A 27,120-nucleotide genomic window follows, 5' to 3' on the forward strand; every position below is an offset into this window, starting at 1 on the left:
AATATAGATCAAATACATACCATTGACACCTTTCTCTTTAAAGTAAGGGAGTTTGCATTCCTTTTCCCAGCAAAACAGAGCCTGGATATTCTAGAGTCACGACTCATAAGCAGAAAGGGGCTGATAGCTGGGAAACATGAAATGACTACTGCAGACATGGTCAAAATGAACAAACTAGCATTGTTGAAAATACCCATAATAATATAAGAGATGGAAGAAAGTGTATTAAAATTAATAAAGATGCTCACCAGGAGAAGGATGGTTTTGGTGGCTCTGGACTCAGCAGAGGATATGGAGGAGCCACTGATTCTATGAACGTTTTGGACTCTCTGCTTGTGTCTGTACAGGATGAAAACTGTGGAGCCACTGGCCAAGATCATGAGCACAAAACAGAAGACAACAGGCATGGACATCATTGCTGCATATCTTTCTCTATAACGATCATGGGGAACAGCAGAACAATATTTGAAACTTTTTCTATTTGTGATGCTTTTGTTACTCAATATTCCAGTCACAAAAATAGGATAAATGGTATTTAACATCATGTTCACAACCCAGCACAGGATAATTGAGGGAACAACACACTTGAGAGCTTTCACTTTAAGCTCTGCCCACCTGGAGTTCCTGGGACTGATCGTGATGGCCTGGAAGACACTCAAGATGCATGTGATGCCAATGGATGCTCCTCTGCCCACTCCGCGAAGATAAGCAAAAACTCTGCATGCAGATCCACTTTTGAGACAATTCCACCCAAAATTTGTCACTGGACTGCAGAATCCAGCAGAAAACAGAATGAAGATGTTGGCTACAATAAGGTTTGTGACAATCAAATCTACAGTTCTCAGCCTATCCCCAGTACAATACAGGAAGAGATAACAGTAAAGAAGAGAGAAATTCCCCAGCATTCCAAATACTGTCTGTAATAATAAGATGGATCCTGCTGCCAAATCACCAATAGCCATGCTCTCAGGTCTCAGTGACTGATGGCTGTCTTCTGAGCTGAGAGTCCTGAATGGGAAGATGAGGCATGGAACACAAGAAGCAGGTGAACAGAAATCCAATATCTCCACTTATCAATAATTCCTACTTTAAAAGAATCAATGTTTTCCTCTCATATCAGTGCTTCCAAGAGTTGAATGAATAACCATTAAAAAACACTTGATTGAAAGAATCACTGTGAAGAAAGCCACACAAATGAAAACATCTTTATTCCTCTCACATTCATGAGGCAGACAGTATTATTTCCCTTATAAAGATGAGGGAAACATCACCCAGAGAGGTTAAATGCTTAATCTATATTCACTCACTGGTTACGGGCAGATGGCTAGCGAGGATTTCAATCTGGCTGCCCTGGTAACAAGGAAAGTGCATTTGCGCCAGGATACATGCAAATACTAGTGATCTGTATTCCTCGACTAAACCAGATTTTAGTTTAGTTTTACAACTTGTCGTTCCAGTTTAGTTTGGTAGTATTCTATTTGAAAATTTAGGTACCAGGACTTCCCTGCTGGATCAGTGGTTAAGATTTCACACGTCTATGCAGCATCTGCTGTTTAGATACCTGGTCAGGGAACAGGATCCTGCATGCCTCCTGGCAAAGCCAAAAAAAAAGACATTCTAGGGTCAAGTATAAATTTTGAATAAAGCTTTACAGATATTCATAAGGAATATAATACTGCTGGCAACTGGCCTGTGTTCAAGTTGGATTTAATGCATGTAAGAATGACTCAATATTAGAGTAGCAAAAAAAGACTCATTTACTCTCAATCCAGGAAAAAGCACAATGGCACAAGTCATAGTTTCATGGAACAGCAAACAATGATATCTGATTAATAGTTCACTAAAGAAACAAAATTAGTATTAATATTGATTTCACGTGATATATATATTTATTTAGTAATACCTGCAGTGGCTCCTCCAGATCGTCCCAACCCAGGGATCGACCCCAGGTATCCTACATTGCAGGCAGATTCTTTACCATCTGAGCCACCAGGGAAGCCCATGAATACTGGAGTGGATAGCCTATCTCTTGTCCAGGGGATCTCACCGACCCAGGATTCGAATTGAGGTCTCCTGCATTGCAGGCGGATTCTTTAGCAGCTGCGTTATCAGCTGGTAAAGAACATGCCTCCCAACACAGGAGACATGGTTTTGATCCCTGAGTAGGGAAGATCCCCTGGAAAAGGAAAAGCCAAGCCACTCCAGTATTCTTGCTTGGGAAATCCCATGGAAAGCAGGAACCTGGCGGGTTACACTCGACAGGGTCGCAAAAGACTTGGACACGACCTAGCGACGAAACGACAACAAATACAAGTATTACCAATAAGGCAAGATTTGTGAAAGATATGATAATACAAGATTCACGCAAAATCAATGTTAAGGTGAGTAACTTGTGTATGGTATGAAGAACATACATTTTTTGAATGAGTATCATAATATTGAAAAGAAGCAGAAAAATGGCAGCTGAATTGCATAAAGTTCTATTTTTCTTACATGCTGATTCCTTAATTTAAGTGAAAAGAGTCTCTCCACAACAACAGAGACACAATACTTTAATCTTCTCAGCAATTCATACAACATCCAGAGCTAGAGGAGACATTTCTACTCCAGCAGTGGCTGCCAGACACACTGTTACTGCACAGGCTCAGATGATTCCTAGAGACTCTTCATACTCTTTGTTACAGGGATGGACTATTATGTGCTCACCTCTGAAACCTGAAATGTACGCATAGGATTCCTGGAAAGTAGACTGAACATCATATTAATTGGGGGAATAGAGTCGTTAGCTTTGTAAAAATAACACACTACTATTAAACCACAACAATCTCTGTCAGTGAGCCATACATGCATCACATTAGGAGCCATCAGGAATTGGTGAAAGATCTAGCACCCCATCACTCTTTTCCACCTCAGTTCAGACTCAGGATTTATCCCACCTTCCTGCAGGGCTTTGGTGCTGGATCAGGCTCACACAAGGGAGAACCCCTTTGCCCAACATGTTCACTTACATGATTCCTGATACAGATCCTTCCTTTACAGAGTCTACCTTCCGGAAGAATACAGAAAAAAACTCAGTGACTTTTTCCTGCTTCCTGGATGGTGGGCTAAGCATGAAAGTCAAAGCAATCAGTATGTGTGCAGGAGGGCTAGCTGGACCCTGAGATATGAGTTTGTGATCCTGTGACCTCACCTCCCCTCAGAACTGCAATTATCATGTCACCTGTAGCAGCGCTGGCAGGAGAAACAGGCTTGGGATCTGCAATTATTTTTGAAAATATTTTTCCAGTCACTAATTACCAATGACAATTATAAGTTTCTATCTGTCTTAAGAGACTTCGGATTGTTTGTGACAGATGCTTACGTGTGAGCGTGCTAAGCCGTTTCAGTTGTCTCTGACTCTTTGAGACCCTATGGACTGACTGTAGCCCTCCCAGGCTCCTCTGTTCATGAAATTCTCCAGGGAAGAATACTGGAGTGGGTTGCCATGCCGTCTACTTTCCAGGATTCCTGGAGGCACACAGGGCTCACATGCAGGGAGCAGGAAGAACTTAGGACTGACATGTAAGAAACTGGCTGCACATCTATGTCTCAATGGAGGTTTTGCCTCACTGAGAAATTCTACCCAGGACAATTCTTTTCCAATTTCATACACTGAGCTGGTCCATCAATTAAAGTGTGACAAAGAGATGGAATTTGTCCTCATAGCTGAGGTTTTCAAAAGAGATACAAGTAATAAGAAGGACATGATTTCAACAATCTACATTAGACACCAGTGTATTCATTTCTACAACTCAGTATCAAGGAATATGTAATTTGTTAGGAAAATAAACTTTCCTGATGTGGACCTTCAGTAATTTTGGAAGAAGATGTAGATACTACCTGCAGAAGAAAGAGATAAAGCTCGAAAACAGAACCATGCAAACAAAAGAACAAGGATCAGGTGGTTTAACAGGGAGATTCTACTATTTCCATAAATGTTAGATAAGCCAATGCTACTTACTCAATTCAAGACAGTAGAGAGGTCAACACAGTTCTCTACACTTCCTTTTGTACAAACTTTTCATTAAGAAATTAGGATTGTAGTTTTAATTAACAAATACACTGCCATAGGGTCAAGAAAAAAATGGGTATATATATTATGAGTTGAATCTAATTTTTCAGGTTTTCCTTACAAATATATTAAATCTTTGATCCAGGTTCGTTCCATATTCCCTCTCAATTGTCAAGTCAGTTGTTAGAGCCGTAATGGAAGACAATCCATTCTACATAAACACACACACATGCTCACAAAGAAGCTCATTTACATGCAGGCATGCAAGGACATTCACACACTCAAATATATACTTGCACACATTGATACTTATGCACACACATACTCACTCTCATCCCCAGTTTCAACTGCACACTCACAATCATGAATGCACACACTGCACACATGAAAATTACCTCTCACATACACAAGTACTCATAAATACAAACACACATAAACTCAGAATCACACTCTTTCATGAAATCACAGCCACCACATATGCCCTTCAATGATAAGGACAGCTGAATCTTCAAACTTCCGGATGCTTCAAAATGGGAGGTTTCCTACACTTTACCGTCCTTCCAACCCTGTGACAATTACAAAGACAATATTTACTACAATACACAGCGCCTAAAATGTGCAGTCAACATTGCCACCTGATGTCAACACACCTGATGTTAGCACACAGTGAGTGTGCATTCTTCAAAACTGTATCACTGAAGGGAAAAAAAAGAGCTGCAAGTATTTTAAATTCAAGAAACTAAAGAATCAAGACAATGGAATGCAATTCTCGTATCATGACTAGATCCTAGATTTATGAAAGTAGATAGAAAAGACATCATTGCCTCACTGGGAGAAATCTGTATATGGACTTGCTATTCAATGATGCTGTTAAGCATTGATTTGTTAGTAAGATGCTAGTATTGATTGATAAGTAAGATGCCTCTATTATGTTAGATTAGAGAATGACCTAGAAAGAAGGAAGTAAATATTTAGCTATCAAGGGGCAAACTGTCAAAAGGTATACAATTTATTCTCACATGAAACAACAAGCACATAAACATATAAAAAAGAATTTGTGATAAAACGGCAATGTTTGCAAAAAAAATTGTAATATTTGGTGAATCTAGATGAAAAGTATGCTGTAATTCAGGGTTTTGCAGGTCTATATTTCCTGCTGTATTTTTACATTTCTGTATGTTTCAATTTTTCAAAATAAAAAGTGATCATTAAATGAAAGGTGGCAGTATGTGCAGAAAGTGAAGAAGAACTAAAGAGCCTCTTGATGAATGTGAAAAGGAGAGTGAAAAATCTGGATTAAAACGCAGCATTCAAAAATGAAGATCATGGCATCCGGTCCCATCATTTCATGGCAAATAGATGGGAAAACAATGGAAACCGTGACAGACTTTATTTTGTTGGGCTCCAAAATCACTGAAGATGGTGACTGCAGCCATAGAATTAAAAGACTCTTGCTTCTTGGAAGAAAACTATGACCAACCTAGACAGCATATTAAAAAGCAGAGACATTACTTTGCCAACAAAGGTCTGTACAGGCCAAGCTATGGTTTTTCCAGTAGTCATTTATGGATGTGAGAGTTGGACCATCACAAAGGTTGAATGCCAAAGAATTGATGTTTTTGAGCTGTGGTGCTGGAGAAGACTCTTGAGAGTCCCTTGGACTGCAAGGAGATCAAACCAGTCAGTCTTAAAGGAAATCAATCCTGAATACTCATTAGCAAGACTTATACTGAAGCTGAAGCTTCAATACTTTGGCCACCCGATCCAAAAACCCAACTCATTAGAAAAGACCCTGATACTGGGAAATACTGATGACAGGAGAAGAAGGGGATGATAGATGATGAGACTGTTGGATGGCATCACTGACTCGATGGACATGAGTTTGAGCAATGCCTAGAGGTCGTGAAGGACAGGGAAGCCTGCAGTGTTGCAGTCCACGAGCTGGCACTCAGACTTGACAGAGCGACTGAACAACAACACTAAGGCAACACTCTGCACCCTAAAAATTGAGGAGCCACAAACTCCAGGTGCACAGGATGGATCCCTTTCCCTTTCAAATGGTTCTTCCTCCAGTGCTCTGAACGTAATGCAAGTCTACACTGCAAAGTAATTTCATAGCTTTGGAGATATGAGCATGCACCTGAAAACCTCTACTTACCGATATGGTCATTTTCACAAAAGAAAGAAAATTCTGCCTTCTACAGATCCAAGTTCCATGCAATTCTCAACTTTTTCAATTATCACAATCACACGATGATTTTTAAAAATATGGTAAAATGTAATTTTATGCTCTCCTGTACACCACTTCAGTTCAATCTGGCAGTTTCTACCTGAAAATACTAGAACACACTCATCTCCCCACAAAATACTGTATTTCATCTAAACAACTGTTGTCATTCTAAGGATAAAACTGACAAAACTCATGACTGCCTTCAAAAATCTTTACTCAAGGACTGAGATTCCCTTCCCCATTGCCTTCAGATTCAGTAATGACCTGCCACATGCTCTTCCATTTTCACCCATCTTTTCCTAATACTCTATGCCTACTCCATTTCTAGCAAATTTACATTGATACATTTAAGTTACACCCTTCTACATGTGTCTATAAGAAGCAGGCTGTTTGAGCACATGGTGTTTATTATTACCTAAATTCTGAACTCTTCCACAGCAAGCACTAGTAGAACATCCATTACAGAAGTATATACATGATAATTGTATCATACTTCCTTGCAATTACTATCACAACATTGGTTACTTTGAAGAAGATGCTCACCACATCCTGTTTACCATCCTCTGGTCAACCACTCACAATTTACCTAGGACTCTGAGGGATTGAGTGAATAAGCCAATGAATATAGTGCAAATACATACCATTCACACCTTTCTCTTAAGAGTGGGGAAGTTTGCATTCCTTTCCCCAGCAAAACAGAGCCTGGATATTCTGGAGTCACAACTCATGAGCAGAAAGGGGCTGATAGCTGGGAAACATGAAATGACTACTGCAGACATGGTCACAATAAAGAAACTAGCATTGTTGGAAATACCTAAAATAATATCAGAGATGGAGGAAACTGTATTAAAATTAATAGAGATGCTCACTAGGAGAAGGATGGTTTTGGTGGCTCTGGACTCAGCAGAGGATACAGAGGAGCCATTGATTCAATGAACGTTCTGGACTCTCTGCTTGTGCCTGTACAGGATGAAAACTGTGGAGCCACTGGCCAAGGTCATGAGCACAAAACAGAAGACAACAGGCATGGACATCATGGCTGCACATGTTTCTCCATTCACGAAAATAGGATAAATGGGATTTAACATAATGTTCAAAACCCAGCACAGGATATCGAGGGAACAACACACTTGAGAGCTTTCCCTTTAAGCTCTGCCCACCTGGAGTTCCTGGGACTGATCGTGATGGCCTGGAAGACACTCAAGATGCATGTGATGCCAATGGATGCTCCTCTGCCCACTCCACGAAGATAAGCAAAAACTCTGCATGCAGATCCACTTTTGAGACAATTCCACCCAATATTTGTCATTGGACTGCAGAATCCAGCAGAAAACAGGATGAAGATGTTGGCTACAATAAGGTTTATCACAATCAAAGCTACAGTTCTCAGCCTATCCCCAGTACGATACAGGAAGAGATAACAGTAAAGAAGAGAGAAATTCCCCAGCATTCCAAATACTGTCTGTAATAATAAGATGGATCCTGCTGCCAAATCACCAATAGCCATGCTCTCAGGTCTCAGTGACTGATGGCTGTCTTCTGAGCGGAGAGTCCTGAATGGGAAGATGAGGCATGGAACATAAGCAGCAGGTCAACAAAAATCCAATATCTCCACTTATCAATGATTCCTACTTTAAAAGAATCAATGTTTTCCTCTCATATCAGTGCTTCCAAGAGTTGAATGAATAACCATTAAAAAACACTTGATTGAAAGAATCACTGTGAAGAAAGCCACACAAATGAAAACATCTTTATTCCTCTCACATTCATGAGGCAGACAGTATTATCTCCCTTATAAAGACGAGGGAAACATCACCCAGAGAGGTTAAATGCTTAATCTATATTCACTCACTGGTTATGGGCAGATGGCTAGCAAGGATTTGAATCTGGCTGCCCTGGTAACAAGGAAAGTGCATTTGCACCAGAATACATGCAAATACTAGTGACCTGTATTCCCCAACTAAACCAGATTTTAGTTTAGTTTTACAACTTGTCGTTCCAGTTTAGTTTGGTAGTATTCTATTTGAAAATTTAGGTACCGGGACTTCCCTGCTGGATCAGTGGTTAAGATTTCACACGTCTATGCAGCATGTGCTGTTTAGATACCTGGTCAGGGAACAGGATCCTGCATGCCTCCTGGCAAAGCCAAAAAAAAAAAAAAAAAGCTGTGTAAAGAACATGCCTCCCAACACAGGAGACATGGTTTTGATCCCTGAGTGGGGACGGTCCCCTGGAAAAGGAAATGCCAAGCCACTCCAGTATTCTTGCTTGGGAAATCCCATGGCAAGAAGGAACCTGGCGGGCTACACTCAACGGGGTCGCAAAAGACTTGGACACGACCTAGCAACAAAACGACAACAAATACAAGTATTACCAATAAGGCAAGATTTGTGAAAGATATGAAAATACAAGATACATGCAAAATCAATGTTAAGATGAGCAACTTGTGTATGGTATAAAGAACATACATTTTTTGAATGGGTATCATAATATTGAAAAGAAGCAGAGAAATGGTAGCTGAATTGCATAAAGTTCTATTTTTCTTACATGCTGATTCCTTAATTTAAGTGAAAAGAGTCTCTCCACAGCAACAGAGACACAATAATTTAATCTTCTCAGCAATTCATACAACATCCAGAGCTAGAGGAGACATTTCTACTCCAGAGGTGGCTGCCAGACACACTGTTCCTGCACAGGCTCAGATGATTCCTAGAGACTCTTCATACTCTTTGTTACAGGAATGAACTATTATGTGCTCACCTCTGAAACCTGAAATGTATGCATAGGATTCCTGGAAAGTAGACTGAACATCATATTAGTTGGGGAAATAGAGTCTTAATTTTGTAAAATATCACACTAGTATTAAACCACAACAATCTCTGTCAGTGAGAAAAGTACATACACTACATTAGGAACCATTACGGACCGGTGAAAGGTCTAGGACCCCATCTCCCTTTCCTATCTCAGTTCAGACTCAGGATTTATCCCACCGTCCTGCAGGGCTTTGCTGCTGGACCAGGTTCATACACAGGAGATTCTCTTTGTCCAATAAGTTCCCTTACCAGATTCCTGATACAGAGCCTTCGTTTATAGATTCTACCTCCTTGATGAATATAGAGAAAACTCACTGACTTTTTCCTGATGCCTGGATAGTGGATTCAGTATGAAGGTCAAAGCAATTAACCTGTGTGCAAGAGGGGTAGCTTGACCCTGAGATATGAGTTTGCGATCCTGCGACCTCACCTCCCCTCAGAACTGCAATTATCATGTAACCTATAACAGCTCTGGCAGGAACAAGCTTGGGAACTGGGATTATTTGTGAAAACATTTTGCCAGTTGCTAATTTTCAAGGACAATTATCACTTTCTAGTTAATACGTCTTTACAGACTATTAGAGTGTTTATGACAGAGGCTCACTTTTCATGATCCCTGAAGGCAGACAGGGCTCACATGCAGGGAGCAGGAAGAATTTAGAACATGCAATGGACTGTCTGCAAGTATGTGTCATGGTGAGGAGGTTCCACCTCACCGAGAAATTGTACCCAAAAGAGTTCTTTCTTAATTTCACACAGTGAGCTGCACCATCAGTTCCCTTATGAGCAATGAACTGGAATTTGTCTAAGTATTTGAGAAGGATCTAAAAATAGATACAGGTAACAAGAACGTGATGCCAATGATCTACATTAGATATCACTGCACTCATTTGTACAATTCAGTATCAATGAACATGTAAACTGTTAGGAAAATAAACCTTACTCACATTGATCCTCACTAGTGATAGTAAGCAGAAACAGACTAATATCCACAGAAGCGAGGAGGCTCTAAAAGCGTCTCTTGCAAATAAAACTACCAGGGTCAGATAGTTTAAAACGGAGACTCTACTATTCCTGTTACTGTCATGTAAGCCAACAGTACTCAATTTAAGACCATCAAGTGGTCAATAAAGACCTCCACATTTGCTTTGTGAAAAATTTTGAGTAGGTAAGTACTCTTGCCTGGAAAATCCCATGGAAGGAGGATTTTCCATCCATGGGGTCGCTAAGAGTCAGACACGACTGAGCGACTTCACTTTCACTTTTCACTTTCATGCACTGGAGAAAGAAATGGCAACCCACTCCAGCGTTCTTGCCTGGAGAATCCCAGGGACGGGGGAGCCTTGTGGGCTTCCGTCTATGGGGTCGCACAGAGTCGGACACGACTGAGGCGACTTAGCAGCAGCAACTATGATTAACCCTTCAGTTAAGAACTATAAGGCTTCCCTGGTGGTCCAGTGGTTGAGAATCACCTGCCAGTGCAGGGGACATGGCTTTAACCCCTGGTCCGGGAAGATTCCACACGCCTCAGTGCAACAAAGCTCATGTACCACAACTACTGAAGCCTGTGCACCTAGAGCCTGTGCCCTGCAACAAGAGAAGGCACTGCGATGAAGAGCCCACACCCCACAAGGGAGAGCAGTGCCTGATCACCTCAACTAGAGAAAGTGCAGCAACAAAGACCCAGTGCGACCAAAAATAAAGTAACAACAATGTTTAAAGCTGAGGTAGCTAGAATAGAAAGTAGAAAGAATACAGATAAAACAGACCTATATTTTTGTTAGCCACTCTGCTAATTAGAACAACATAAATTCAAGACTATTTCTGGAAAACTTTTAGGGAACTTCCAGTAGATATATAAAAACAAGGTGTGCCTTCTAAACCCCTGCATAAATTAAAAGCTAAAAATGTATGATCTAGGTAACAGGAACTATAAAGGAAAATAAACTACAAGGAAACGAAGAGAATTTTAAAAAGGAGTAAAACAGAAGTGAGAGACACACAGTACAGGGTGGGGGCAGCAAATGCAAACAGTAAAACAGTCCATGAAAAGACACAGCTGACTGGAATAAATAAAAAGGAAAAAAAATCCAGTAACTGGTTCTCAGAGACACTCACATCCTTAAAACTGTCCAGGGAAAATAACCTGGAATAGACAAAGTGTATCAGGCCCAGGCAAATGTAGATAATTGGAAATTAGGAGGAGTAATAGTAACAGGAACCAGTAAAAGAATTTAGGATGAGATCCATTCAGTTGGATAAAGTAGAAATTCACAGAATAACATGAGTTAGAAGTTACAGTGTGGTTGCTTTATGTAGCAAGCCATAGAGAACCAAATCACATAAAACAAACACTGTTGAAAAAAACAAGAATGTTTGACAGGGACACCACTGAGATAGACAATATTAAAATACCACTGTAATTTTGTGTCAATGTAGGAAAATACTGTATATATGGTCTAAATATTAAAACTAATACAGACTTCAGCAATATATCAAAGTAGATAAAAGATGCACATATTGAAAACAATACATTCTTTTCAATTATTTATGTTTGCTTTAAAAGAGAAAATCATATAGGAAATCACAATGGAAAGTGTGATAAATTCCTTAAGACAGAATTAGGAATAACAAGAAAGACAATCAAAAAGTTCCAAACAAAACAAAATTTAAAATTATCCTAAATGCCTCCTATGTGAAGTGAGAACAGAATTAGCAATTTCTGCCTATTTGTAAAATGACAATAAATATTTAAATGTGAAAAATTATGGTGAAGAAGCATGAATACAATCAGAATCAATGTCATTATTTCTATGATTACCAGGTAGAAACAAGAGAAGGATCATATCCAAGAGATCACTGGCTTACAGGAAAACTAAAAACATGTTCTGAAAGAGGTAACTGAATGTTTTACATACGTCATATCCTCACCTTGAGCTTCCCTGGTGGCTCAGATGGTAAAGCATCTGGCTGCAATGCAGGAGACCTGGGTTCGATCCCTAGGTTGGGAAGATCCCCTGGAGAAGGAAATGGCAGCCCACTCCAGTACTCTTGCCTGGAAAATTCCATGGATGGAGGAGCCTGGTAGGCTACAGTCCATGGGGTCGCAAAGAGTCGAACACGACTGAGCAACTTTACTTTACTTTTATCCTCATCAAGCAATATACAGTTTTTATGTAATAATAGACAAAATATCATTTGCATACCAGTTAAAAATATTTTTTTAAAAAGAAAGAAATAGTCCACATGGTTCAACATTCACAAAGTACAAAGGGCATCGTCTTCACCTGAGGTCCTTCAGCCACCCAGTTCCTCTGTTCCTACTTTTGTGAATCCTTACAGTGACAGTGTATGAGTATACAAGCAAATATCACCAGATTTCCTCAGGCTCTGATTATTTAAAAATGCTTTAAATTTTTGTAGGGATGTGATCAAGGCAAAGGAAGACGTGAACAGAAGTGTAGGTGTGAGGAGGGGCTTGACAGGAACAGCTGGTGAACTGCTGAAGAACTGGGGGCAGAATGTCACAACACGAAGCTCCTTCTGGTTATACAGGTTGGAAACTCAAACCAAGGGTTTCCAGGGAGTCCCTCCCCAGTCACGAACCCCACAGGCTTCCTAAAGCAAAGACTTCCATGAGCTCACCTGTCAGACACCGATACTTAGGTCTCCCCAGTCATGAGAATATGCTACCACCAATCCCATTCCATCCCCTGCCCCAGTAACAGTCCTAAACGCTGACGTCCAGTACCCATCACTGACCCCCTCCAAGCTCCTAATATCCCTCAACAACTCCATCACTGCCCCCTAATACCTCATCCTCAACCTCTATGAGGTCCCCAGACTTCCACATTAGTAATGCCCACACTCTCCCATAACAGACCTCAAGACTCCCCGTCACAAACCCTCAGTCCTATCAGCGACCATACAGACGGTATCGGTTACCAGCTCTCACAGACTTCCCCATCAGCGACCTTGCAAACGTCCATCCCTCATTCTCCAGGCCCTGAAATTTGAACCTGCGGATTCACCATGCCGTGGCTGATCCCACACTCCCTCCATCACTGAATCATAGATTCGCGCAGTGAAAACCTGCACAGACCACTGATATCAGTACTCCGGGACAGTTCCGGATTATTGACTAAACCAGCGGCCTATCAACCCAATACACCCGCTCCCTAGACTCTCACAGACTGTTGCCACTGACCCTACCAAAAGTAACGTCACGGAAGTCTCCTCTTACTGGGTCTTCTCACGATGCGGCTGAAACAATAGGCTTCCAAAGTCTACCTTCCGAATCAGGTCGCCTGGCAGTGAACACTCCAAAACTTCAAACCACCTGAGAGCCACCAACGGCAACCAATGGCTGCCCATCACGTGACGAACCACCAGGAACCCAGATTCTGCCCGTAGGGGGCGCTGCTGGGCAATATAGCGGTCAGCACCTGTGGAGAATCTGTTTTCCAAGTTGCGCTCTTTTTGAAGTTGCGATCTCTTCAGCCGGACACCTGAGCTCTGAAGCCTCCATTTCCCCAAGCGCCATCAATAGTGTGGCACACGTACAGACTCTGACCATGCAGCTTAGGCTTCTTCCCTGTCAGTTAAGTGGGACCAAGACCTAAAATGCCTGTGTCCACCGAGTCTGTCATAGGAGGCTGTGGCCATGTTGAAGAAGGTGGTTGTGTCCAACAGGCTGAGGTCTTTTATCCTTAGCAGAGAAGAGTCTGGTCAACAGGCAGACCTTGAGAAAATTTTTGGCTAGAGAAGGCTATAGAGAAAAGTCCTGGTTTGGAGAAGTTGAGGTGATGAAACTGGGTCCCGCTAAAACTGAGTTCCCCTACTGAAGCTGAATCCAGCATCTGTACCCCGACACTGAATTGATTTTGGAGACTGAGTTTTGAGTGAAAAAGGAAATAGTTTTACAGCTTTGCCAGGCAAAAGGACCCACAGCAATCTAACCCCTCAAAACTGTGTCCTAACCTGAAGAGGGTAGTGAGGGGGGGTTATAGTAAGGGCTCAGAGAGGGCGTGGTCAGTTCATGCACACTCTTTTGATTGGTTGGTCGTGAAGTAAGTGGGCGTCAATATAGTGAACCTTCTGGATTCAAGCGGTCAGGGGTGTAAGTACTTGTGTGCAACACAAGCTGTAATAAAATTCTCCCACCTGGTGGGGTTTCAGTATCTGCAACACAGCTTAACTGACAGGGTGTGAATCCTTTTGCTACCATGCGCATGCTCTTTCTGCTCCATGCGAGACAGGCCGATAAATCTACACACTAGTTGTTGGGACCAGGAGTAATGACTTTAATCAGAAAACTAGCAGACTGAGAAGATGGCAGAGACTAGCATCTCAAAAAGTCAGCTCTTGGTGGAAATTTGAGCTCCTTTTACATACAAGACGGGGAGAGGAAGGGGCCCACTGTGCCACTGACCAACGGCTGAGCAGGACCACTAACGGTCCCTGGTTGACAGTTGCTCACTAGCGATCCTTGCTTGTGGGAGGGGCCCATTGTGGCGCCAGCCAATGGCTGAGGGAGACCGCTAGAGCGCGTGCCTGCCTCACAGCCATTACACAGGGAGCGGGAGCGGAAAGGGGCAACTCTAAAAAGCAGCCGAGTCCGGAGAAGCACCTGGTCACTCCAGCAACATGGTCCTCCAGCCCTCAATGGAGCGAGGCATGGAGGCTGCAGAGACCACGGTGGCCACGCAGAGGCAGCTGATGGGCCCATTAACTGGGATCACTGTCTGAAGAGGCGGGCGCTGTGGGTTCAGCCAGCCGCCAGCCCCACCAGCCCCACCAGCCAGCTCGTGACTAATGGGGCGGCCCGGGAGCTGGTGCCTCCGGAGTGTAACTCCCACCTGCCCGCTTGCACAGTCAGTGGATGGCCCGAGCAGGGTGGCCTGTGGGCTAGGTGCCGCTGCCCACAGAGAGGCGCTGTGGGGCGGCTCCTGCCTCAGTGAAGCGCGCGGGAAGAAAGGCAGGGCCTAGCAAACTCTGAGTTTGGTTGGGGAGGCCACCGCTACACTTGAGGGGAAACAGGACTCTGCACCAGGCTTCCCTGGTGACTCAGGCGGTAAAGGGTCTGTCTACAATATCCCCTGGAGAAGGGAATGGCTACCCACTCCAGTATTCTTGCCTGGGAAATCCCATGGCCAGAGGAGGCTGGCAGGCTACCGTCCCTGGGGTCGAGAAGAATCAGAAAGGACTGAGCTACTAACACTAACAAGACTCTGCCCCAGAGCTGCACTATTGTTTCTAGACTGTTCCTCTCTCTTCTCTGCACTCCTTCCCTTCCCTAATTAGCATCCATTTGAACCTGCCCGAAGGAACTCAGGAAGGGTCGTGAAGGCTAAATGAAGCCTGTCTTCTATAGTCAAGAAGTGGGGGACACAGAAAGGCTATCATGCCCAGGAACCCCACATGGTCCTGCTTGGTATCACTACTGGGTTTATGATTAATCTCTGTCCAGAACTTTATTCCCTTATCCTCTCTGACCCCAGCCCTGAACTAAGTGAACACTAATCCACCACAGTCAGATGACCGAGACTGCTGCTGTCAATAACACCTTTAATGTAATAAAATTGCTGTTGTAGATATTAATGTATTAACTCAGGTGGTTTCTTCTGGACAAAATGAACTCACAGACCCTCAAGCCATGGACCAAAGAGCCAGAATCATACACACATTCTGACTCCCAAAACCATGATTAAGAAATGTCACAGGGGACTTCCATGGAGGTCCAGTGGTGAAAAATTCACCTTCCAATGCAAGGAGTGGTGGGTTCGATCCCTGGTTAGGAAGCCAAGATCCCACATACTTCTCGGAAAAAAACAAAACATAGAACAGAAGCAATACTGTAACAAATTCAATAAGTCCCTTAAAAAAGGTCCTCACCATTCCATGTTCGATGCATGAGACAAGGGCTCAGGGCCGGGGCAATGGGATGATCCAGAAGGATGGGATGGGGAGGGAGGTGGGTGGGGGGTCCAGGAGGGGGAACACATGTAAACCCATGGCTGATTCATGTCAATGTATGGCAAAAACTATTGCAATGTTGTGAAGTGATTGGCCCCCAACTAAAATAAATAAATTTATAAAAAAAAAAAAAGGTCCTCATCAAAAAAAAAAACTTTAAAAATATTTTTAAAAACATTCTATAGAGGCCAGTGATGGGAAGGTCCTTGTGGTCAGGGACTGGGCAATCCCAAGAGTCAATTATTGGGCATATGAGGATGTCACGGCTGGAAGCCACTGGAAAGAGGGCTTTTGAAATGATCAGAGTCGAATTCTCTCCCACAGATTGTGTTCTTTAAATATACCATTCAAATTTAGGTCTTTGATATAACGAGAATGGATCTTGATGTACAGTGTGAGTAAGTAAGTGTTAGTCACTCAGTCATGCCCAACACTGTGTGACCCCACAGACTGCAGCCCACCAGGCTCCTGTGTCCATGAGATTTCCCAGGCAAGGATACTGGAGTGGGTTGCCATTTCCTTCTCCAGGGGATCTTCCCAACCCAGGGATCGAATCAGGTCTCCTGTACTGCAGGCAGATTCTTTACTGACTGAGCTACAAGGGAAGTCCAATGTGAGGCAGGGACCTAATTTCATCATTTTCCATATCAATGATCAATAATTCCAGCACCTTAAAGGATCTTCCCTTTCCTCACTTTACATGATTTCAGACTGTGTATCTGTCCCTAAAATAAGAACATACAAAAAACAAGCAAAATATACAGAACAGATTATAGGGGCAGAAACCATACTAGTGTTTTGTGTCATAAATCTCATCAGTTACTAACAAATCCCACCACACACACACACACACACACACACACACACACATCACACAAATCATGACTAGTAACTTTACTAACAGATTGTCTTATATAGAGCAAATTCAAGGACTGTTTAAATACGTATCATTTTATTCATAAATAAATTCTGAATCTGCACTTGTCTGTAAGTGAACTGTAACATCTGTAAACTGCGGGGCCGGGGGCATGCACCACTGTTAATCTCAACTGAAGTAGGTTGCTGGCCTGATTATTTAGCTACTGACTCTCATCTCTCAACCTACTCTTTCACTGTCTGCTTTGTGATAGCGCAAACCAGATTCTCTTGCCAGCTTCATATTAAGTTCTGCCAATGTAGGGACACTAAAAAGAACAGATAGGCAGAATGAAGATGGAGATGGGACTTGCTTTTTCCTCTGTCTCCCTGCTGCAGAGAAAACAATTGGTGTTTTCAGTTTTTGTCCAGAGTCTCAGAATCATCTTCATCCCATGTCCTCAGGCATTCTAGCAACGGCCATATACTCTCCTCAGAGAGTGGAAGAAGAGTTCCAAGGTGGAGAGGGAGAAATGAGAGGAGAGCAGTGCGGGGAGAAACTTGGGGGAGGAAGAGTTGTTCATCCTCCAGGGTCCTGACTCAGCACAAAGTTTCAAGTGAATACCTGGCAAGCAGTGACCTCTAGCTAAATCCCTCCTACGTAACAAACAAGATGACATTTGTGAGATTTTCTTATCATCCACGGCCCTCCTCCCATGAGACTGGATGTTCTCAATGGTACTGGAATCTGAGTATATACTGGGGTCTTTAATGTGTCTGTCATTTTTTTTTCTAGGTACCAAATTTGAAGGAACAGACAAATGGGAAAAAAAAGCATAAGTGGATGCTTTAGTGCTTTAGTATTATACAACTTACAGAAAGGGTAAAAGAAAACCCAAAAGGGATGTACTCCCATGGTGACCATGGAAGTCACCCTCATTGCCACCGGGAAGCCAGCCTAATGCTTACTCTCATCGTTATTGGGTGTGCCTGTCAGAAACACTCTGCCACACCCGATTCTGGAACCCTCACCACACATAAGTCGGTTATGTGGTCACTCAATTCTGGTGTATTTCACCTGCTCACTCAGGTGTCACACAAGCAGGGCTCATTTCTGTCAGTAGGTATTATATGTCATATGATAACTTGTGTGCGGTTCCAGTAGTAACTGATTCATGCCCTTTTCTGAGTGGAACACACATTCCACTGCACAGAGCCCACTCTGAGTCATCCTGTTCCAGTTTCTGGATACACCAGAGGAAGATGCAGCCGCCTCGGAGGTTCTTGCAGCTTCATCAGCCTCTCAGCGTGTGCCCTCCCCTTACGAGACTGGCTAGGAAGACATTTGACAAAGTTCTCCAAAGCCACATCATTGCCATCAGAGTAGTGAGAGGTGGACAGGTAAACTTCAGAGGCTCCAGGTGGATCTGGCAGTTGACTGTGCCTCCAAGCCTTGGCAGGAATTCCGGGGCCCCTGCAAGGGGTACGTGGTGGTCACATCAAGGGGCTGAGAGGCAGCGGCTCACCACACTGGAGCAGCAGCAGACACCTTGGGAGTGGTCCAAGGGTGCCGTGAGGTGGTGACAGAAGGCTGGCTCTGCATGGCCAAGCTGAGTCAAGGTGGGGTTGGGTAGGGGGGGTGGCACAGAGAGTACCAGGTTCTGTTCAAGCACTGTTTAAACAGGAAACCATGGCAACTTTCCACAAAGAATATCTTTTTTCCCTGATGATTATTCAGGCAGGTTGACTCTAAGAAGGCCCTCACAGATGTGCAACTCTCCCACTGAGTATGGGCTGGCCTAGCAACCTGCTTCTAAAAGAATCTAACAAAGGTGACCAAATATAATAGGTACAATGTTACACTGCCTATGAACCATCAGCAGGTGAGTTATGGAGTCATCCCCTAGCAATGAGAAAGAGTTGAAGTCCTTCTCTATCAAACTACACATTAAGGACTTCCCTGGCAGTCCAGAGGTTAAGACTCCATGCTTCCACTGCAGGGGGCATGGGTATGATCCCTGGTCAGGGAAGTTCCACAAGCCGTAGGGGTGCAGCCAAAAAATGAACACACACACACACACACACATTAAGGGTGTTAATCTGATGGAAAATGAGGGTAGTTTTATGTCAAGTTTCCAAATTTCCACTACAATCACAAGCTTATCTTCTTTATGAGACTGGCTGCCATTCTGCTAAACGTTCTACACATTTCATGTATCCATAGACATTTATTTCTGACACATGATGAGGAACAATGTTATTAAAAACCTTATCATTTTCACTAGTGTGCAAATTTGAAGGTGACTTGGCAGGTTGGGGGTGTTTAGATCCTGCACATTCCAAAGAAAGGACTGGCTTTTGACCACCACCTGAGAGGGAACCTCTAAGCCCTTGGAACAGCCTGCCTGCCATGAGCATCTTCGCATACCCGGGGTTTGAACCATGTCATACAGTTTATGCCAGCAATATGATTCTTGGTGAACACTTGCTTTTGTTTGCCTGGGGGTCTCTGGGCCATGATGTATTGGTTTGACGTCAAGAAGGCTAGAGTTTGAAAAGCTAAAGTCAGTCATGTGGTTTCTCCATGCTGGCATAAGGAGCACCCTTACTGACTCCCTAAGTCCCCAGGCACTAAGGCTCAGGTGAGTTTCTCTGGCTGGCAATATGCACGAGTTGTCATGTCATTGTTGGTAGAGTTACACACAGTCCATACAACTCCACTAGGAGGACAACTGGGACCTCAAGCACCTTTTAGATTTGCTAATTTGTAACTTTTCACTGTCATAATCTGTAACCATAAGTATAGCAGCTTCTGAGTTTTTCTTTTTTTGTTTTTGAGTTTTTGAGGTTTGGGGGTGTTTTTTTTAGTTTTTGAGTCAGTGCCTTCAGAGAATAATCAAACATGAGGGTGGTCTTAGGGACTGACATATTTGCCTTCCCCAAATTTCTTTCTGATGTGAATTTATGATGCTTTTGAAGTCAAGCTCGCTACGATTCAACCTACTAAGAGCTGCTGATATTTAATGAGGTATATCTTTGTACTAGGGTCCCCTAGTGGCTCAGATGGTAAAGAATCTGCCTGCAATGCAAGAGACCCAGGTTTGATCCCTGTGTTGGGAAAATCCCCTGGAGAAGGGATTGGCAACCCACTCAAGTATTCTTGCCTGGAGAATTCCATGGACAGAGAGCCTGGCAGGCTGCAGTCCATGGGGTCACAAAGAGCCACAACTGAGCGACTAACACTGACTGACTGACTGACCTTTCCATTATCACTACATTCATTAGCTTTCTCTCAGTGAGTTTTCAACTACATAAAAAGCTAAAGTTTGCTCCAAAGGCTTGTCCACACTGAATGCACTCCTTACATGTTTCCCATAACATAAAAGAAGACATAATTGGTAATTGAAGGCAGTATCACATTCACTACATTCATGAGGTTCCTCTCCTGTGAAAACTCTCTGCCATCTCCTGAGGGGACACATCTGGCCATAGGCTCTCCCACAAGAACCACATTCCCTTGGGCAAGGAATCCATGGATGCTTAATGATGCCTGCACTGCCATAGCAGGCCCCTACATTGTCACTGTCTCAACAGAGGTTTTCTCCTGTTTGGGTTCTGTAGTACATGAGTCATGGCTCTCCAAGGAATCCTCTTCCACCTTGACTGAATCGACACATTTCTCATTTGTATGAGTTCTCTTATGTTTAGTGAGGGAGGACTTGTGGCATGGCAGAAGGCTTTCCCACAGCTGCTGCCCCCATGGGGCTTCTCTCCCGTATGGACTCTCTGGTGTCTGCTAAGTATGGACTTTGTGGAGTAGCTTTTCCCACACACGTTGCATTTGTGGCACTTCTCTTCTGTGTGACCTCTTTGATGTCTAATGAAACTTGACTTCTGAAAGTAGGCTTTCCCCCACTCACTGCATACATAGGGAGGATTTCCAGTGTGAAATACCTGATGTGCAACGAGACATGGCTTGTGACTGAAGGCTTTACCACACTCTGCATCTACAGGGCTTCTCTGAAGTATGAATTCGCTGATGTATAAGGAAGTTACCCTTCTGGATGAAGCCTTTCCCACATTCACTGCATGTATAGGGTTTCTCTCCCATGTGAGTTTTCTGATGTACAAGGAGCTGAGACTTCCTGGAGAAGGTTTTCCCACATTCACTGCATGCTTGGGGTTTTATTCCTCGTTCAACTTGCATATGTATATTGAGCTCTGCCTTCCTGCAGAAGGCTTTACCACATTTAAGGCATTTATACAGCTTCTCTCCTGTATATGTTCTCTGGTGTACAGTGAGTTGAGACTTTTTGATGAAGGTTTTAACCACATTCCATACACTCATGTTTCTTTCCTTTTTCAATCTGATATATGCTGAGTTTTGAATTGGTGCAGAGAGTGTTTCCATGTTTATTGCATTTAATTCCAGTGTAATGTTTTTCATGCTTACTATGAAGAAATGATTTCTCATATTTATTAAACTTCTCAGGATTCTTTGCTATGGAGCTTTTATTCTGGTTAACTAAATATAAATTCGAGTTCAGTATGTCAAACTTATCATGGCTTTGCCTTAAAGTAACAAGATTTCTATGCAGACAAAAAATATTTCCCAAAGAACTGACTTCATGGCCACCTTCCATATTTTTATGCTTGTTTTGGATTTCTAAGGATTGCTGCATAGGATCACCCACTTCTAGAAAGAAAATGAATTCTTTCACAATCAGGTTATGCAATAAAACTGCTTCTAAAATGAAATGGTTTGGGCTAGCTCTCTGTGACAATTGTGTCATATGAAAAAAATCATTAAGTGTAAATTTACTTCTTGAAAATTGGGGGAAACACAATAAGGCCATAACATGTTAGAAAAAAAAAGAAGATAACAGAATCAGTGGCAGACAATCCTCAATTAGTAAAATTTTTGATGCTCTCCAAAGAGATCCTTGCAAAACCAGCAAAGAGGACAAAGTAGAAATGTGTGTCATTAACACAAAATAAAATAAGTTGGAGAGACATTTGATCTAACATGATGGAGGATGTATCCATTCTCTCCTTCAATATTTATTGAATGTCTAATATGTATCATGTGCTGTTATAGCATCTGAATACACACCAAAGAGAAACACATTTTCTGCATTCCCCTGAGCAAAAGAGAACAAAATGGAAGCAAAGAAATAAGACAACTTCACACTGAAAAGTGGTTCCTAGCACATGAAAAAAGAACAATGGGAAACAGGTAATTACCTGTGGGGAAATAAAAGGTGAGCCAAGAAACTAGGAATAAAAATTAAGCAGCTTCATGTAAGTAACTTCATGTTTCATTCAAGTATGACAGCAGTGCAAAAGTCTTGACAAAGGAAAGGTTTGGGCCAGGTCAAGAAATAGAAAGGTAGCCAGTGGGCCCTGAATGGAACAGTTACATAGGGAGAAGGAAAACTTAAAGTTCAAAAGGTAGACAGAAGTCATGCTATGTAGACCTAGTAGAAGAGTCTGAATTTAATGCTAAGACTAGTGACGAGCCACTGGAAGCTCTGAGGAGGTGGGGAGTTCTGATTTGTATTTCCAAAAGACTGCCGACTGCTGCATGGATAGTGATGGGAGAGGAAAAAGTGTGGGAGAGAAAGTTAATGAAGTCATCAGGCAAGAGACAACAGTGGCTTGGTCTGGAGCAACAACAGTGTACATGTGGACAAGCCGAGGAACTCAAGGCGCATCTAGGAGAAGGAAAAAACGACATTCAGTGTTGAATTCAATGTAAGTAACAAGGAGGAATTAAGGATTTTCCTCAGGTATTTGGCCTAAATGACTAGAAGTTCCAGCTTAAGTTGGTGAGGAACACCAGGAAAAGAGATTTTTAATGTGGGAAAATCGGTGTGTATTTTGACACAAACATTCTGAGGTGGGTATCGTAGTACAGACATAAAGAACTCAACTGGAAAGAGGAATTTAGAGAAGATTTTGGTTAGAGGACAAATATGGGGTTATCTGTATGGGCATAACTCAGAGATATTCCAGGTTCAGTTCCAGACCTCAACAATAAAGCAAGTATTCCAATAAAGCTAGTGACATGAATTTGTTTCCCCGTGCATATAAAAGTTATGCTTATACAATAGTCTGTTAAGTGTGCAATAGCATTATGTCTAAAACAGAGTACATATCTTAATTTAAAAATACTTTCTCATTAAAAATTGCTAACCATCATTTGGGCCTTCTGTGAGTTGTAGAAGTAACATCAAAGATCATGGATTACAAATCATCGTAACAACATAATAATAATGAAAAAGTTTGAAATATTGAGAATTACCAAAATATGAGAAAGACACAAAGTGAGCAAACGCTATTGGAAAAAATGGTGCCAACAGATTTGCTCGACACAGAGCTGCCACAAACCTTCAATTCAATTTGGTTTTTTTGGCTGTGCCACACAACTTGCAGGGGATCTTAGTTCCCTGACCAGGAATCTAGTCTGGTCCATGCCCACTGCAGTGGAAGCATGGAGTCCTAACCACAGGACTGCCAATGAACTCCCTCTTTGGGTAATATTTCTATACAAACACAGCTCATTTTATTGTGCTTTGCTTTATTGTACTTTGCAGATAGTGTGGTTTTTTTTTTACAACTGAAGGTTTTGTAAGGACTTCCCTGGTGGTCCAGTGGTTAAGACTCTGAGCTTCCACTGTAGGGGACACAGGTTTGATCCCTGATTTGGGAAGTAAGATCCTGTGTGCCACACAGCACAGCCAAAAAAGAGAGGGGGGAAAAAAAATATATATATATATCTGATCCAGCAAATATATGAAGAAATCAGCAAAGTATGCATGAGGGTTATGGTTTGACTTCAGGTGAGGCCTAAGATTGTGAACTTTTTGTTTTGTTTTTTTTTACTTGACTGAATTCCTTTATTTCAGTCTATGTAGGAGGCATAATTCATTCTAAAAATTACAGTATTTATAGCGTTTCTCACAATTTTATTAAAAAATTTTTTCAAACATACAGATCGAATGAATTACACAGTGAACAGCTATATACCCACCTCTTTGATTCTACAGTTAACATGTTGCTACATTTGTTTATCTCATATTTGCCCATCCAGAATGAATAAACAGACAGATGTACACTAAAAGACCAGTTGCCATGAGAACACAGCATTCAGGGTGGGGCTTAATGTTAGGAAGGGAAATCAATATTACCTGAGGTTCACTAGTCAGGAGACGATGGTGAATTTGAAGTTCTCTCTTTGCAGAGAGGCATGGAAGCCTGAATTTTCAAAGCAAGGTAAGAGGAAGGAACTAGCAGTGATACTACGGCAGTCAATGAAGAAGGGAAAAATTTGAGAATCCATAGAAAGAAAAAAATCTAAGCAAAGCAAATCAAGACTCTAGATGAAATAAATCAGTACGAAATCCAGAGGTGAAAACATGAGTATTTTCCTCTAAATGATTGTGTGTGTTAGTCACTCAGTCGTGTCCAACTCTTTATGACCCCATGGACTGTAGCCCACCAGGCTCCTTTGTCCATGGGATTCTCCAGGCAATAATACTGGAGTGGGTTGCCATTTCCTTCTCCTTCTCCATCTAAATGATTAAGTAATGAATATTAACATAGAAGAGGAATCCTCAGAGGCTCTGTTGCTGCTGCTGCTGCTGCTGCTGCTAAGTCGTTTCAGTCGTGTCCGACTCTGTGCGACCCCATAGACGGCAGCCCACCAGGCTCCGCAGTCCCTGGGATTCTCCAGGCAAGAATACTGGAGTGGGTTGCCATGTCCTTCTCCAGTGCGTGAAAGGGAAAAGTGAAAGTGAAGTCGCTCAGTCGTGTCCGACTCTTAGCGACCCCATGGACTGTAGCCTACCAAGCTTCTCCGTCCATGGGATTTTCCAGGCAAGAGTACTGGAGTGGGGTGCCATTGCCTTCTCCGGAGGCTCTGTTGAGATACTGTCAAAGTTTAGAAACTAGAAGATGTCACCATAACACGATTTCAAAGGTGTGAGGCCTTCACAGATCTAGGAATTTACTTCTTTTCTACCTGGATGTTTCTCATTCACTTACCTGGATCATGGATATCTTCCCTTTCTGTCCATGGTTTGTCTCCTTGCTTCAACTTGAAGATTTCAATTGGTTTGGGACTTTGTAAACCTATTCACAAAAAAATAACATACTATTTAGCAAAATCTTTGGGCATGAAATCTAAACACTGTTCAATGATCCCGTTTATATTAACAGATTATGCAGCTGCACCTTGGAAGTAGCTTTCCCCTTGGAGTAGTGAAAACTTGAGAATCCATAGAAAGGAAAAAAAAAATCTAAGCAAAACAAATCAAGATCCTAGATGAAATAAACCTGTCTGAGGCCTGAGGGGAGACTAAGAATCTATCATTTATAAAAATTCAAGTCATATGTATGTGTCAACAAACTCTGGTCAGTGACTGTAACTAAGACATTAAACTTTCACACTTTAAAAGTGTTATTCATTCAGAATAAAGTGCTCTTACAAAACAGAATATTCAAGAAGTAAAGGAAAACTTCTAAAACATGATAGCAAATGTGTTTTGTACCATTACATTTTAAAAATTAAAATCACTTAAAAATATTCATCTCATGGATGTCTCATCCTTTTGACGTTTCTATTTTTATGTATCTTTTATAGTACGTATGGACTTCCCTGGTGGCTCAGACAGTAAAGAATCTGTCTGCAATGTAGGTGACCTGGGTTCGATCCCTGGGTTGGGAAGATCCCCTGGAGAAGGAAATGGCAACCCACTCCAGTATTCTTGCCTGGGGAATTCCATGGACAGAGAAGCCTCGTGGGATAGTCCATGGGGTCACAGAGTTGGATACGAGTGAGTGACTAACTCTTACTTACTTATAATACATATAATAAATTTAGCGGAATACCTACATAATCGATAAAATGTGTGTGTGTGTGTGTGTGTGTGTGTGTGTGTGTGTGTTCTGGGCTTCCCTGGTGGCTCAGCGGGAAAGAATCCACTTGCCAATGTAGAAGACATGGGTTCGATCGCTGGTCCGGGAAGATTCCACATGCTGAAGAGCAACTAAGCCCATGTGCCATAACTACTGAGCCTGTGTTCTTGAGCCCAGGAACTGCAACTACTGAAGCCCCCGTGCCCTAGAGATCTCCACACAAGAGAAGCCACTGCAATGAGAAGTCTGTGCACTGCAACTAGAAAGTAGTCCTCACTTCCTAGAGAAAAGCCCACGCAGCAAAGAAGAGCGAGCACAGCCATAAATAAATAATATATATATATATATAGTGTGTGTGCTAAAAAAAAAACAACAAATAAATGTGTTGTTTAAAAAAAAAAGAATATGTTACAGAAACAGTAGGCAGCCCGCACAGCCTGCAGTATTTGCTATCTGGCCCTTTGCAGAAGTCTGACAATCTCTCTTACATCATTCGTACTTCAGATATCTGCCCCCAAAGCATTCCACAGCTGAGAAAGGAAAGACTGCTGCCTGGGCACACCGAGTGGCACAGGAGAGCCGTCCTCACCCACAGACAGCAGGCTGCTGTAGTTCTCCGGCAGCACGTCCTGGTATAGGTCCTTCTGAGCAGGGTCTAGCAGCCTCCACTCCTCCCGGGTGAACTCCACAGCCACATCTTCAAATAACAATGATCCCTGTAGTAACAGATTCTTCTTTAATCTGGAGTGATTCTTAGATGGTTTGGAAGAGACGTATAGAAATCTAATCATTTCTACTGTGTAGGCTGTATCCATATATGTGATATATTATCCAGTGTGGAAGAATGGAGAATCTTAAACAGGCATCCTGTTACTCTAATTCAGCCACCCATTCACTCAATAATTCAGAAGGTTTTCTGAAACATGGTCATTAACACCTCTTTTAACCTTGACACATCTGCCATCTGTGTGCATATGTGCACGCAAGCTATGTGCAGGTGATATCAAAACGAACACGCATGTTCTTACCCTCAAGAAGCACGAGTTAAACAGCAACAATAAGCACTAGAGTTAAACATGGAAAACCTGATGAGGCTGGAAGTGTGAGACACTGAAATATAAACCATGTTTAATGCATGCAGAGGCGTAACACGGTCTTAAAGATAAGAGGGTTAACTTGAAGAAACAAAGATCAATTCAAAGCAAGGAATCCAGAAACTGAAATTAGGAATTTCAATTTATAGACTGACTACCAATTAGATATAACACAGAAGTCAA

General features: G+C 42.3%; 1 protein-coding gene, 1 long non-coding RNA gene and 1 pseudogene across 2 annotated transcripts in view; all 3 read right to left on the reverse strand.

The window, feature by feature from the left end:
- PPP2R1A (protein phosphatase 2 scaffold subunit Aalpha) overlaps positions 1–27,120 on the reverse strand; it is a 133,674-nt gene that overhangs the window by 97,113 nt on the left and 9,441 nt on the right. The window contains exons 3-4 of the mRNA XM_081514740.1: positions 26,433–26,559; positions 24,971–25,057 (exon numbers count right to left, since the gene is read on the reverse strand). Coding sequence (XP_081370866.1) covers positions 24,971–24,979 — 9 coding nt within the window. The 5' untranslated portion in view covers positions 24,980–25,057; positions 26,433–26,559. The remainder of the gene's footprint in view (positions 1–24,970; positions 25,058–26,432; positions 26,560–27,120) is intronic.
- Positions 249–16,478, reverse strand: LOC145515192 (uncharacterized). Its single transcript, XR_014060735.1, has 3 exons — positions 12,026–16,478; positions 616–1,591; positions 249–432 (listed from the first exon to the last, which is right to left on the reverse strand). It is a non-coding gene; the product is annotated as an uncharacterized LOC145515192 (long non-coding RNA).
- Positions 18,152–23,181, reverse strand: LOC145512373 (uncharacterized; annotated as a pseudogene).

The sequence above is a fragment of the Giraffa tippelskirchi genome, chromosome 7 (assembly GCF_054371585.1).
Source record: "Giraffa tippelskirchi isolate mGirTip1 chromosome 7, T2T-mGirTip1v1.2.pri, whole genome shotgun sequence".
Classification (NCBI taxonomy): Eukaryota; Metazoa; Chordata; class Mammalia; order Artiodactyla; family Giraffidae; genus Giraffa; species Giraffa tippelskirchi.